This window comes from Pleurodeles waltl, chromosome 6 (genome assembly GCF_031143425.1).
Source record: "Pleurodeles waltl isolate 20211129_DDA chromosome 6, aPleWal1.hap1.20221129, whole genome shotgun sequence".
Lineage (NCBI taxonomy): Eukaryota > Metazoa > Chordata > Amphibia > Caudata > Salamandridae > Pleurodeles > Pleurodeles waltl.
In genome coordinates, this window is record NC_090445.1 from 689,059,447 (window position 1) to 689,071,953 (window position 12,507).

Genomic DNA, 12,507 nt, shown 5'->3' on the forward strand with positions numbered 1-12,507 from the left:
CATGCTGCATTGTCAGCTGCTGTGTGCCAAGTACATGTTCCTGACTACTCAGGGAGGCTACAATAGAGGATGCTACCTATGTTACATCTTTCCTGTCCCCCACGTGTGTGAATGCCTATGCAGTCCCCTAAATATGGTGTATCATAGCTGCTGGGGCACTCATCCTGTGATTGTGTGCAACTGCTATTGATGTATGACTGTGGATTACATTCCTTACAACATTGTACCTCATTCCATTTATTTTCCTCTCTTCAGGTGACATCTCTGTTTGCAATCTGCTTGCTGAGTTGCCAGTTGGCATAGTTGTCAGTGGATGTTACAACAATATGGATGTTCTTACATACCTGCTGGAGTATCCCACTACATCTGTGACTTTGACATTATTGTTATGTAGACATGTGTATTCTTTTGTTGTCCTGTGACAAAATTGCCAATACAAACAATGAAGAGACATGCACCATGACTTGTGATGATTGGTGTTTATTAAGTATTGGCTATCACAGTCCTGAGGAGTGGGGTAATACTTTATGTGAGGATTAAAGTGGGTAGTATGGCTGTTTGGTTCACAGTTCCGTTATCCATTTGCCTCGGAAATATGTGACCTTGGTACTGGACAGCCATCAGGGTTTGACAGTGGCACACAAGGGTGACAGTTCAGAAGGGGGGAGCACTTCCTGGTGGGGGGATTGGTCTTGGGCTGAGGTCCTGCAGGATGTCTGGATGGGTGACCACTTTCATGGCGGTTCCTCAGCTGCAGGGGTGGTGGTGCTGGTGGCCTGTGGGTCCTCCTGCTGGGCCTCCATTCCAGTAGCGGGTGCTGATGTTGAGGGCAGTGGTGTTGACTGACTACTGAATGGAGCCTGCTGTTGGGTGGAGAATGCCCGCAGGATGTTATTGAGTTCCTTGAACTCCCCTAATATGGAGGCCATAATGGCATTGAGTGCCTACCACTGCTGCCTGGCCTCCTGGTGTTATTCCCCTTGCAGCCTTTGGGTGTCCTGCAAGGTTGTGAGTATCTGGCCCATCTGGTCATGGGTTTGCTGGTAGGCTCCCAGGACTCTGGAGATGGCCTCCTGGCCAGTCGTGCCCTGTCCCTGCCTCGTCCCTTGGCCGACAATTGCCCTCCCACTACTACTTGCCTCCTTTGCCTGTGCCCCTGGTGCAGTGTGCCCCCTCCATCTGACACCAGGACTGTAATTGTCTTGTGTTTGCCCATGTCCTGTGGGGCACACTGATGATTGATGTGACCTTGGGACACAGGTATGGGAAGGTGGGCTCTTCTATTCACTGGCTGCCACAGGGGAGGTGGTTTGAGTTGTGAGCAGGGTGAGGCTGGTGGTGGTGGACTGACCACTCATGCCTGATGGGCCAGGTACGTCGTCCAAATCCAGACTTCCTGGGGAGTCCTCCCCTAATGGACCTGCTTCCAGGCCTGGGCTTTCTGTCACTGGGCTCCTCTGCTGTGTATCAGTACTTGGGATACCTGTGTAATGAGAGGTATTGTGTCAGATGGTGGGATTGTTGCAGTGACAGACATGGTTGTATGCCGTCTTTAACTGTATTTGCAGATCAATAATGGCATTGACAGTTACCAGTCCACTGCTTGTGTTACCATCAGTTGCAATGGGCCTATTTTGGAGTACATTTATTATTTGTCTTGCTACTGTCATTGCCATTAATTGATGTGCATTCCTACTACTTATTGGTAATGGGAAGTGACATGGTTTGATGTGCAATTGCAGAGAAGTGATCTGGATGTAGCAGTCAGGCAAGGGTAGGGAGTGATGCATTGTGGGAGTTGTGGTACTTGCTGTTGTGTGAGGCATACATGCACTAGGTGGGGCTGTGAGGGAATAGTGTCAGTGGGGAGCTGTGGCATGCAGAGGTAGGTATAGGGTCCATGGTGGGTTGGTGCACATTAGGGTGCTTTGAGGGGGTGGGAGGTTGGTGGAGGTACATGCTGTGCACGGGACATGTTAGCCGGTGAGTACAGTGGACTGACCAGTGTCCAGTCCAGTAGCTTTTCCTACTGACACAAAACAAGAATACACTGTTCCTAATAGAGGAAGATGAAAGATAAACACAGGGCAACCTTTAGGTTAGAAGCTAGTGCCCTCACACATCCCATCGGATGTCATGCTTCATCATTGGGCAAGCTCCTCGTCAGACCGGCGCTGCAATGTCTGACGGGCACCCCTGAACGGGGGCTCTTTGCCGGAGATCTTTTCTCAATAGCACTGTGCCGAAAAGAAGGTAGAGTGGTTGATGCCCAATTCCAGGCACCACACAAGTGAGGAGAGAGAAGAAATGGCAAACAGAAAAGGTTAAAATTGGATCAAAACCCTAGTAGGATACCAAATTTTAATGGACAAAAAAGGGTGATGGCCAAAATGATAAAAGCACGGAGGAGAGTGAAGGATGAGATAATGCTCAAACCACTCTCACGCTACACCTAAGAATAGGGATTAAGGAATTAGCCTAAACGCTAAAACAAGGGGTCAACATGTTTCATGTTTAAACGGTCCAAAAGGATCCACCGACACTTCATCCGGACCAAAAGAATCTATCTCAATACTTCTCATAAAAAAACACAATTAATTACAGGGTACAATTTGTCCAAACTGACAGTCATATTAAACTCCAGTCACTTACAAAAAAGGCTGCACGTCAAGCTAGTCTAATGTAAGGGTCAACCTGTTGAGTAAACACAAAAGCATATAGATTATGTCACATGTATTATGATACAATCAATGCAGACACATGCAATGAGTGGCACGCTGTGTACACGCAGTGGTATCATGCTTAGGGGTGGTGTATGGAACCAAAATGCATACGCTTACCGACCCATCGAAAGGATCGGGTATCATAGTAAAACATGTGCCCAAAGGAGAGCAATAACACTAGAAAGATATGGCACAAAAATAGGTAGGGTGAGAAAAATTCTTAATGTACAGCGATTAGTTCCTCAAAATATAACCCCGATGACAGGGAAAGCAGGAGTCAAGATTCATTTCGCTGCTTGTCTGCCCAAGAGTAAAATACAATATAAGTACGACCTAGCCAATAAGTCGGTGTTCGAGTCAGGAGGAAATAAGAAATAATGTCCAAATCAAAGCATTCAAAATATGTCATGCAACAACATGAAATAGTGAAGGCGCGTAGGGAATACCTCAATAAACAAAGAAAACGGCATATAGCAAGTAGCGGTACCACGCGGGGGCTCGGCACACTGCTAATAGCGGCTCGAGCTATTGAAGACAACGTACTTCATTGTCGGAGCTCCTCCGTATAGGACCTATCAGCGGCCATGTTCCTGCATGGATAGCCCGGGATAAAAAGCCGGCATAACCCGGAAGTCTGCGGGCTCGCGATCACATGTGCCGTCAAGGGTAAAAAGAAAAGACGGACTCGTGAGACCCGGGTCCCGTCATAGGTACTAAAAGAGGACTAAAGGGAGTTTCAAAACATTCATCTCACAGAGTGCATCTAAAGCAAAGCAATTGTTCTAATAATATAGACACCACCTCTGCTAACGAAAAGGTTGACTCAAGAAGAATGGGAAAAGAAATTCATTTTCTGTAGACAAAAACATTATTTGGTCCTTAGATGACCGGGATGCACAGTTACGAAAAAAAAAGGAGGTTGGGTTCAAAAAAGGGTACTGTTCCCCGCTATCCCCCAATAGTCACAGAAGTAGAGGAAATACCTCAGATAATCCAGCAACAAAGGGTGCATACTACATAACACCCACTACAAGTGTATGAGTGGGACAACCCAGAGAGGGGGATGGTCTACTCAGAGTTATGTGCCCTCTGGCAAGATAATGACAAGACTCGCAAATCCCACATTCAGCAGGAATCAATGGGTAAACTGAAGCCAAGGAATGTCATTGTTGAGCCCGTGGATATGGGTGCCCAATTTAAATATCCAGCATTGCTCGGATTCAAAGAGAGAGCTGGGGTTACTCCTAATATGCCCTTGGGAGTAGATGACTGCCCACCACATGTCGTCAGGGCTATGTTGGAGTTCCAAAAAATGAGCACTCAATTTAGTAGTGATTCGACCGCACCTGATGTTACTACGGTGTTCGTTGATCCTTAATTTGACCAATCTGGTTGTCATGCCAATATAACGCAAGCCGCAAGGGCACGTAATCATATAAAAACAATTACAGGTATTGCACTTGGTGTGTTTGATAAGGTGCCAAGTCCCCCATGGTTCTAAATCCAGAATATCTAAGCGACGGGTCAGAGGGCAGACATTACATTGTCCACAGGGATAATGGCCTGTCACGGACGGTAAGCCCCACAGGGTAGTCTGCTTCACTTGTCCTGTATATGTGCGGGGGCGTGTATGGACCACTATGTCTCTAATGTTACTTGCCCTTTTGAAAGCGAACAGAGGTTTTGGAATGGGTGTGCCCCCACTCTCTAAGATCCCCCATCTCTTATTGATCAATTTCTTGATGTTATCAGATAGAGGGGTGAAGGTGGACACACAGGTCAATAGATAATCAGGTGTCCTAGGGGAGGGTGACAAGAGTGCATCCCTGTGATTATTCCTAGCTCTCTTACGAGCAGTGTTGACAACCTGAAGGGGATAGTGTCTCACTCGCAATTTCTGGACAAGCCCATCTGCTTGTTGCTCAAAAAGACGGATGTTACTACAGTTGCTCTAGGGTGGTGACTATTAAACTGTAACAGGCTATTTCTGTCTGTAGATTTGTGATAGGTACAGGTCGTGAGTTTACCCTTGTCAATGGTAATCATCAGGTCCAAGAAATGGATCTGTGTTGAAGAGACTGTGGCGGTAAACTTCAGAAATGGATCTAGATGATTGATCCAGTTAGTAAAAGCTTCAGCCTCCATCGTAGAACCATGCCAGACTATCAAAATATCATCAATATAAAGTCGCCAAAGTTTGATATTGGTATGAAAAGAGTTAGTAGGGGGAAGAATATAATGTTTTTCAAAATTAAACATATAAAGACACGCCAGACTTGGAGCGAATGTACTCCCCATCGACATTCCCCTTATCTGATGGAAAAAATGGTCCTCAAATTGAAAAAAATTCTCGGTCAGGGCAATATTCGCCAGTTGCATTATTAAATGTACTTGGGTCGACAGGTCCATTGAATCCTCAAACAAGGCATCCTCAGCCACTTGTAGAGTTGCCACCTGAGGTATGTTGGTGTATAAAGCTTTGACATCCAACGTAATCAAAGCATGGACTTCAATGGTTGAGTTAATAGCCGCAATCAGGTTCAAAATGTCCTTGTTATCTTTTAAATATGTAGTAGAATTTCTGACCAAGGGTTGAAGGAAATGGTCACAGAAAGTAGATAGAAGTTCCAAAATAGAGCCTATACCCGAAACTATGGGACGTCCTGGTGGAGGCAGTAGTCCCTTGTGTATTTTCGGGAGGCAATAGAAGTATGGGATCCGTGGGTGTGTAGTCTCAAGAAATTCAGCTTCTTTCTGAGAGATCCACATGTTGGTGCGGGCCTCCTCTATCAAAACTCATATCTGGGTCTGTAGCCGTTCCAAGGGATCTGTGGTTATCGGTACATAGTGAGTAGCATCACCAAGGAGGCGCATGCACTCCTGTCTGTAGTCAGTGGAGTCCATAATGACAATAGCTCCACCTTTAGTAGCAATTCCTGTCAGCCCTTACACATGTTGTATGGCCAGGACCATCTCCTCCCACAGCGACATTTCTGGGGGAACATTGGGGGTCTTCCACCAGTCCTCATGACGGCTACTTGATGCCTGGAAGCCATGGCCCGTACCTTCCCCCTAAGGTCATTTCACCTCTTCCTTATGTCCTCTCTTGTGCATGGATGGTTCCCCACTGCATTCACCCTGATGACTATCCTCTGCCATAAGTCATTCTTCTTGGCCATGGATGTCTGCTGGACCTGTGCTCCAAACAGTTGCAGCTCCACTTTGACGATTTCTTCCACTATTACCCTGAGATCCTCTTCTGTGATTTTTTTTTTGTGGTGCTATGGTGGTTGTGTTGTGGGTGGAGGTGTATGGTCTGCAGGGATTCTGGGTGTGCTGTTTGTAGTTGTGAATTTGTATGGTGATATGTGCGTGTGCTCTGTGGTGTTTGTGTGCAGTGATGTGTTGTGTGATGAGTGCTCAGGATGGTGGTGCCTGTGGTATCTAGGTGCAGTGCCTCTTTTCAGTGTGCTCTTCTCTTGCTCTGTCACAGTTTCTAGTTGCAAGGGTTTCTAGGTATGTGTGTGGGTGTGTTTTGTAGTGCTGTGGACAGGTTTGTGTATGTGTCTCAGGTGTGGGGTATTGGTGTTGTCCACTCTGGTGCAGTGTTAATGCGGCGGTGCCTTTTTTTTGTCCCGTGGCAGTTTTGGCTTCCAATGAATGGCTGCTGTGTTGGGATCCGCGATACTGATTTGCTACTCGTAATTTGGCGAGCGGTATATTCTCAGTGTGGCGGTGGTGGTGGTGCAGCCGCCTCCTTCACACCGTCAATTGGGCTGACGGTGTGGTTTTTTCAGTCTATTTTTGGCGGTGTTGTGTGGGTTACTCGTAATGCTGCGGTCTTCACTCTGCCATCGCTGGCAGTGTTTCGGTGGCCATTTGCACGGCGGTCTTTGGTAATGACCGCCAAACTTGGAATGACCACCTGAGTGTGTTCAATTATGATAACTTAGTTTGCATTTGACTTTACATGTGTCAATTTAGCTGTGTGTACCTTACATCAACCTCATGTAGAGGTATGCCCCACGCGGTTAGAGTTGCATGTGCTTTGTTGACTTGCACTTCCACATTGTGCAGATAGGCATGTCATTTGGGTCTAGTTTTGTTTGTCCGTGAGACACATGTAGGGTCAGTTCCTTTGCAAATGTTGTTTAAGGGACAAGTGCAAAGTGAAATGTGTTCCAGTGACCCCTTCCTTGGGAGTTCCTGCTGGCCCCATCCCTATTGTGCAGGTATTTTTTGCATAGTGATTTTTGTATATTTGTGTCCCTTACTATTGTGCATGCCTTTGTCCTTCCATTGTGTTGCTATGTGTGTGATGTGTGTGTCCTTTGCAGGGCTGTTTACTGGTAGTGTTGTTTGTGTTCTATGCCACATCAATACATATGTGTGTTAACTGTGACGAGAGTCAATGGCATGTGAGGAATGTGAGTGTGTGAGTAGTATTTGTATATGTAATATTGGTGTGTTGTTGGTGTTTTGTGTAAGATTGTTATGTACCCCTCACTGTCCCTGTGCCAGAGATGAGGAGACGTGTTTTTGTGTAGTTTTGCTGTGCAGTGTGAGTCACCTGCCCAAAGGGGGCATATTGTGACTGTGAAAGTGTCCTTTGTTGTGTCTGATTCTGACTTTGTACACAATGAGATGCATACTAGGTGCCCGTATGATGTGGCTGACGGTGCGACGATCAGTTGTTTAGGTTGATGAGACAGGTAGGTGTGTGTACTTGCGGTTGGTTGAGCCAACTTTGTTGTGGATTCTGTGCACTTTTGATGATCATCAGCAATGGCAGGAGGAGCATGATGGGCTCCATGGCGGCAGCAGATGTGTGAGGCTGCTTGCAGGTGACTGTCTCCCTTAATAGTCACCGTTTCTGCCTGCTGATACATGGTGGTTGGATCGCCACAGTCACATTGGTGGTGTGAAACCTCATATTGTGTCCGGCGGAAGCACTGTTTCTGCCGGCCTGTTTGTGCTGCCTCTTGACCATGGTGGTCTGTGCAGCCTGGCGGTGCCAGCCGGACCATGGCGGTCTTTGTGCCATAGGCCAGCATGACCTAAATGAGGTCAGACTGCCAATGAGGCAAACTGGTAATCAGGCCCTAAGTTTTATTTAACATTAAGTAATATTAAATTACCTTACGTTAACCCAACCCACACTGCGCACAGCATTTGGCTATATATATATATATATATATATATATATATATATATATATATATAAATATTGACGATGAAAACTGTAATAATGCTAGTAGTGCTGTATATATTACAACGAATCCTAATCCTAATGTTAAAAAAGTAATAATAGTTCTCATTATCATAACCAGCATCATCACCTAATGAACATGGCCATGATGATGATAGTTTTATGAAGAGACCAAACAGGCAAACGTTTGGGGCTTATTAAAGGTTCAACCTTCTTCAAACCTACAGGATCCCTAGAGGGGAGAATTTCTCCAGCACCTTTCTCTTTCTCACTGTTCAGTGGTCTTGACTTAGTCTCGATAGAGGGTGGTGGAGCAGAGGGTCTGGCCCAGTGATTAATTAGGTGCTATTTGTGGAGATGGCACAGATGTATAGTTCTGTGGAGACTGCATTTCATTATGATATATTTTCTTATTGTACCTCCTCGTTTATTGCTTGCCTCTCAGCACCGTTTGTAGGTCGTGCCCCTAAAGAAAGCATTCTCCTGTATCATTAATATATTTAAATAATGTGTTTGAAACAGCAGTACGGTTGTGCTGCTTTACGTTGGGTGTGGGACTTTATCAATGCCTTTATGCGTGTAAGCTCTGTGTTTCTTTCTTAGGTATTGATTTGCGGACTTGAGTACCTGGCTCTCCTCGATCTGGTATTGAGCACTCTGCCATCTCTAAATCTCAGTCAGGCCCTGATTTCTCACATTTGACCGTCCACCATGATTTAAGTAGCCTACCATATCCTGTTCCTGCGTGTGTCCCTGTACTGATTTGTTGACATGTGTATCTGGCACTGCCGTCCGGGCAGCGCTCTAGCAGTCTACCATTTCTACCGCACTTTCGATCCTCTACCATGATCTATACAACCTATGAATCACTGTGCCCTTCTTCCCTTTGCTGTGGCATATAGACCCAAATTTAATACAAGTGGTGCTGCATTATATGCAGCGCCACTTTTCTTGCGCCCATCAGCTCCCCCCTAATGCCACCATCTGTTTGAGCTGTAATAAACATGCGGCACATCACAGCACAGGTTAGGGACAATAGCATCAAAGGTTTTGACGCATGCATTATGTGGGGCAAGGGGGTTACAAAGTGGCGCTATGCATGCATTGTGCCACTTTATGAATCTGGTGCAGCAAATTTGGCCTCCTTGAGCCACATTTGCATCATAAAAAATGGCGCCAATGTGGCGCAAGGATGCGCTAGGCCCTCTTAAATTGGGGCCGTAGTTCTCCTCTGCCTCTTCTTTGCCAGCCAGATGCTTGAGGTTGATTAGCAACTACTACTCCTTTTTGATGTGGCTAATTAAATTCATGTTTCCCTTCTGATTCCCTTTCTCGAGCTCCCTCCTTTCACATTGGCTGTTGATTTAGAAAAGCTTTGTTTGAAGACCAGGAGGTATCCCGGCCTTTATGCGCTTGACAGAGGTCAAACTTACAATTTCACCAGTTCTTACTTCATTTAATGTCTGTGTCAGCATGCCTCAATAGCCCTTGCAAAGGATCTGAAGATGCACCATAAAACGCATAACATGAATAATTAAATATCTATATCTGTCTTTCTCTATTTCTCACTTTTTCTCTTTGCCATTTGTTTACAAAGCATTGTCTTTCAGGTGTGAGGAGGTTTCTCCTTTTTTGTTGCTAATTGATTTATGCAACCGTATTAAAGACTGCGCCCGCACTGCAAGAGAGAAAATCCCATATGGATGTTTCCCAGAACATCTCTGTCTCTCTTGTAGCTCTGCTAGGCACCTATTTCTTTCTCTGACTATTTTCCATCTAATTTTTCATGAATCTCCACTATCCCTCACTTTGTCCATAGGAATGTTTATCTGTCCCACCTTTTCTGTCTTTGTCACTCTCTCTCCCTCCTTCTCACTGCAAGATTATCATCATCCATGTTCTCCCCCACTCTAGACGTGCCTCTAACCCTTAAAATGCCCTTTGAAAATCTTCTTTTCACTTAGGGTTCAGAGTTGGGTGGCTGGTCCTTGGGACGATGGACTGAGGATGGAATTGATATAAACAACAATTTCCCCGACTTAAACACCCTACTGTGGGAATCTGAGGATCGCAAGTTGGTTTCTCGGAAGGTTCCTAACCACCACATCCCAATTCCAGAGTGGTACCAGTCTGAGAACGCCACGGTAAGGCAACACATGTCTAGTTTTAATGCAAACACTAATGGTGCAAGGCTGAAGCAGCTCAGATTGTTGTGGTTTATCAGTCACTATTGTGATTCGTTTTCCAGAGACTAGTACAATCTTTGCATTAGAGGGTCTTAGTTTTGGTGTCCTGTTCAAAAATCTTACTTTGTGAAAAAATAAGTGTGAGGCCGAAAGTGGATGCTGCCCCCCACTAACACTGCCTTCACTGCCCTCTTCTACAGTGGCACATCTCACTGCAGGAAGTGGCACCCTCCACTGCCTGCGGCGCTAGCGCCATCTCTGCCTTCAAGTGGTACTCTTTGGGTATTATGGAAGGCTGTGTGATGGGGGTCTAAGAAATATTATACAAATGTATTATGCCCAGATAAATGAGCACACTGACTGATTTCATTACTTTCCTTCCTTTGAGACTTTCTTGATTCTTTACAAGTTTTTCCCACTGGCGAGGCTAATTCACGAAAGCATCACAATGTTATAAAAGCCCTACTTTTACGTGGCGTCACACCAGGATTTAGCCCGATGCCAAGGAAGCTTCTTCCTCTCTCAGAAACATATTTGAATATTAAAGTGCCTCAGAATGTCAAACTTTCTTTATATATATTTCACCGACTTACAGTGCTGCTAGCTGCCTCACAGCGTGAACAAACCATTAAATATAGCTTGCATGAGCAGATTAGAAGAGGTACACTATTTCTTTGCAGCATGTAGGGGTATATGTGCTGTCTGTAGCATTACGGAACAGTGGGTCAGATGTACAAAGGGTTTTAACTTTGGTAAAGATCCGATTCAGTAAATCAGAGGATTTGCCAATGCTAAAACCCTTTTTCTAAAGTATCAAGCCCATATAATTATTCGGAAAAACGTTTCTGAACTGTGAAATAGGTTTAGGAAATCATAAAAAATCGACATTTGGAAGGGGCATGTTTGGGGCATATCTTCCAAATACGAATTCCATATAGTATTTATTAATGTTCTGCAACCAAAATCTGGTCGCCAAACATTATTTTTTCACCAGCACCTGAAAGGAAGTGGTAACCCATTCTATAACAGGAAGGGGACCACAAGGGGCCCCTCCCTTTTGTGAATATTGAAAAAAACATTTTTTAGGAGTAGATAGTGGTAAATGGGGCCACTGCTTACTTCTAAAAAAAGAAAGGTTGTGAAATGTTTCATTTATTTCTCAAATGCATCCAATTTTCCTTTAAGAAAAAACTAGCTGTATTAAAAAAATGATTTCTTTATTTAAAATCAATCACAGACATGGTGGTTATTGACTCTAGCTGTCTACCATCCCTTTGATGGCAGTGAATTGTAGTGGGTCACAACTTGTGACCTACTTTGTTAGTATCAATGAGGTAGGTTGTATTGCGGCCCACTAGTAGATAGGTCGCTTCATAAAATACTAATCCATTTGGTAAAAATCGGTGCACAAATTGTGACCACTTTTACCTAATGCATTGAACATATATATTATATTTTGAGCAAGGGAGAGAACCTGCAAAGGATAGTATCAAAATGTCCCTGCTTTAAATGAAAAAAAGAAGGTTGGTGAGTAACGTTTGGTATGTTTGCTGAATATATGTAGTTGTGTTTTTTTAAATGAGTGCAGTAGAATTGGACTCTGTTTAGCATGAATATTTTACCATACTTTTTAAATCTCTCACTCTTGGTTCCAAGGTTTTATTTCTGATTTGGTATTTGCTTCTAGTGGGATTAAGCTCAGATATATATACTTGAGTGTTTAGCTTTTATTCAGGTTCATACTAGGTTCCTCATTTTGACCAGTTGAGTGCAAGTTGCCCTTTGACGAAGTTTATCTACAGAACTTTGCCTAAAATGCAGTTTGTAGAACATTCCCAACACAATCTACAGATCGCACTCTACGTCACAACCAAAGCAATACATTTCTGTTGTGACATTCCTCTGCAGGTGGCCCTTGAGACACGAGCAGTGATTGCGTGGATGGAGAAGATCCCCTTTGTTCTTGGTGGCAACTTACAAGGGGGAGAATTGGTCGTAGCCTATCCATATGACATGGTTCGGTCTGTCTGGAAGACCCAGGAGTACACCGCCACTCCTGATGACCACGTCTTCCGATGGCTGGCATATTCATATGCTTCCACTCACCGCCTCATGACGGACGTGAGCCGAAGACCATGCCACACGGAGGACTTCCAGAAGGAGGATGGGACAGTGAATGGCGCCTCATGGCACACTGTAGCTGGAAGTAGGCCTTAATTTCTACGTAATCACATTTCTCAAGGTCGTCTTTCTTAGGATTAACACATTATAAATCGTATTTCCTGTCACCTTTACTACTCTTTACCACTGCATGTTCTGCTAGTTAATATCATATTAGTTTTCTCTGTCTACAGCAAAAAGCCTGTTTTGTTTTTCAAAATCACTAATT

General features: G+C 44.6%; 1 protein-coding gene across 1 annotated transcript in view; it reads left to right on the forward strand.

Moving 5' to 3' along the window:
• The window catches only part of CPXM2 (carboxypeptidase X, M14 family member 2), a 357,136-nt gene that overhangs the window by 314,425 nt on the left and 30,204 nt on the right, over nt 1-12,507 (forward strand). The window contains exons 10-11 of the mRNA XM_069239134.1: nt 9,897-10,076; nt 12,027-12,324. Of these exons, the coding sequence (XP_069095235.1) occupies nt 9,897-10,076; nt 12,027-12,324 (478 nt within the window). The remainder of the gene's footprint in view (nt 1-9,896; nt 10,077-12,026; nt 12,325-12,507) is intronic.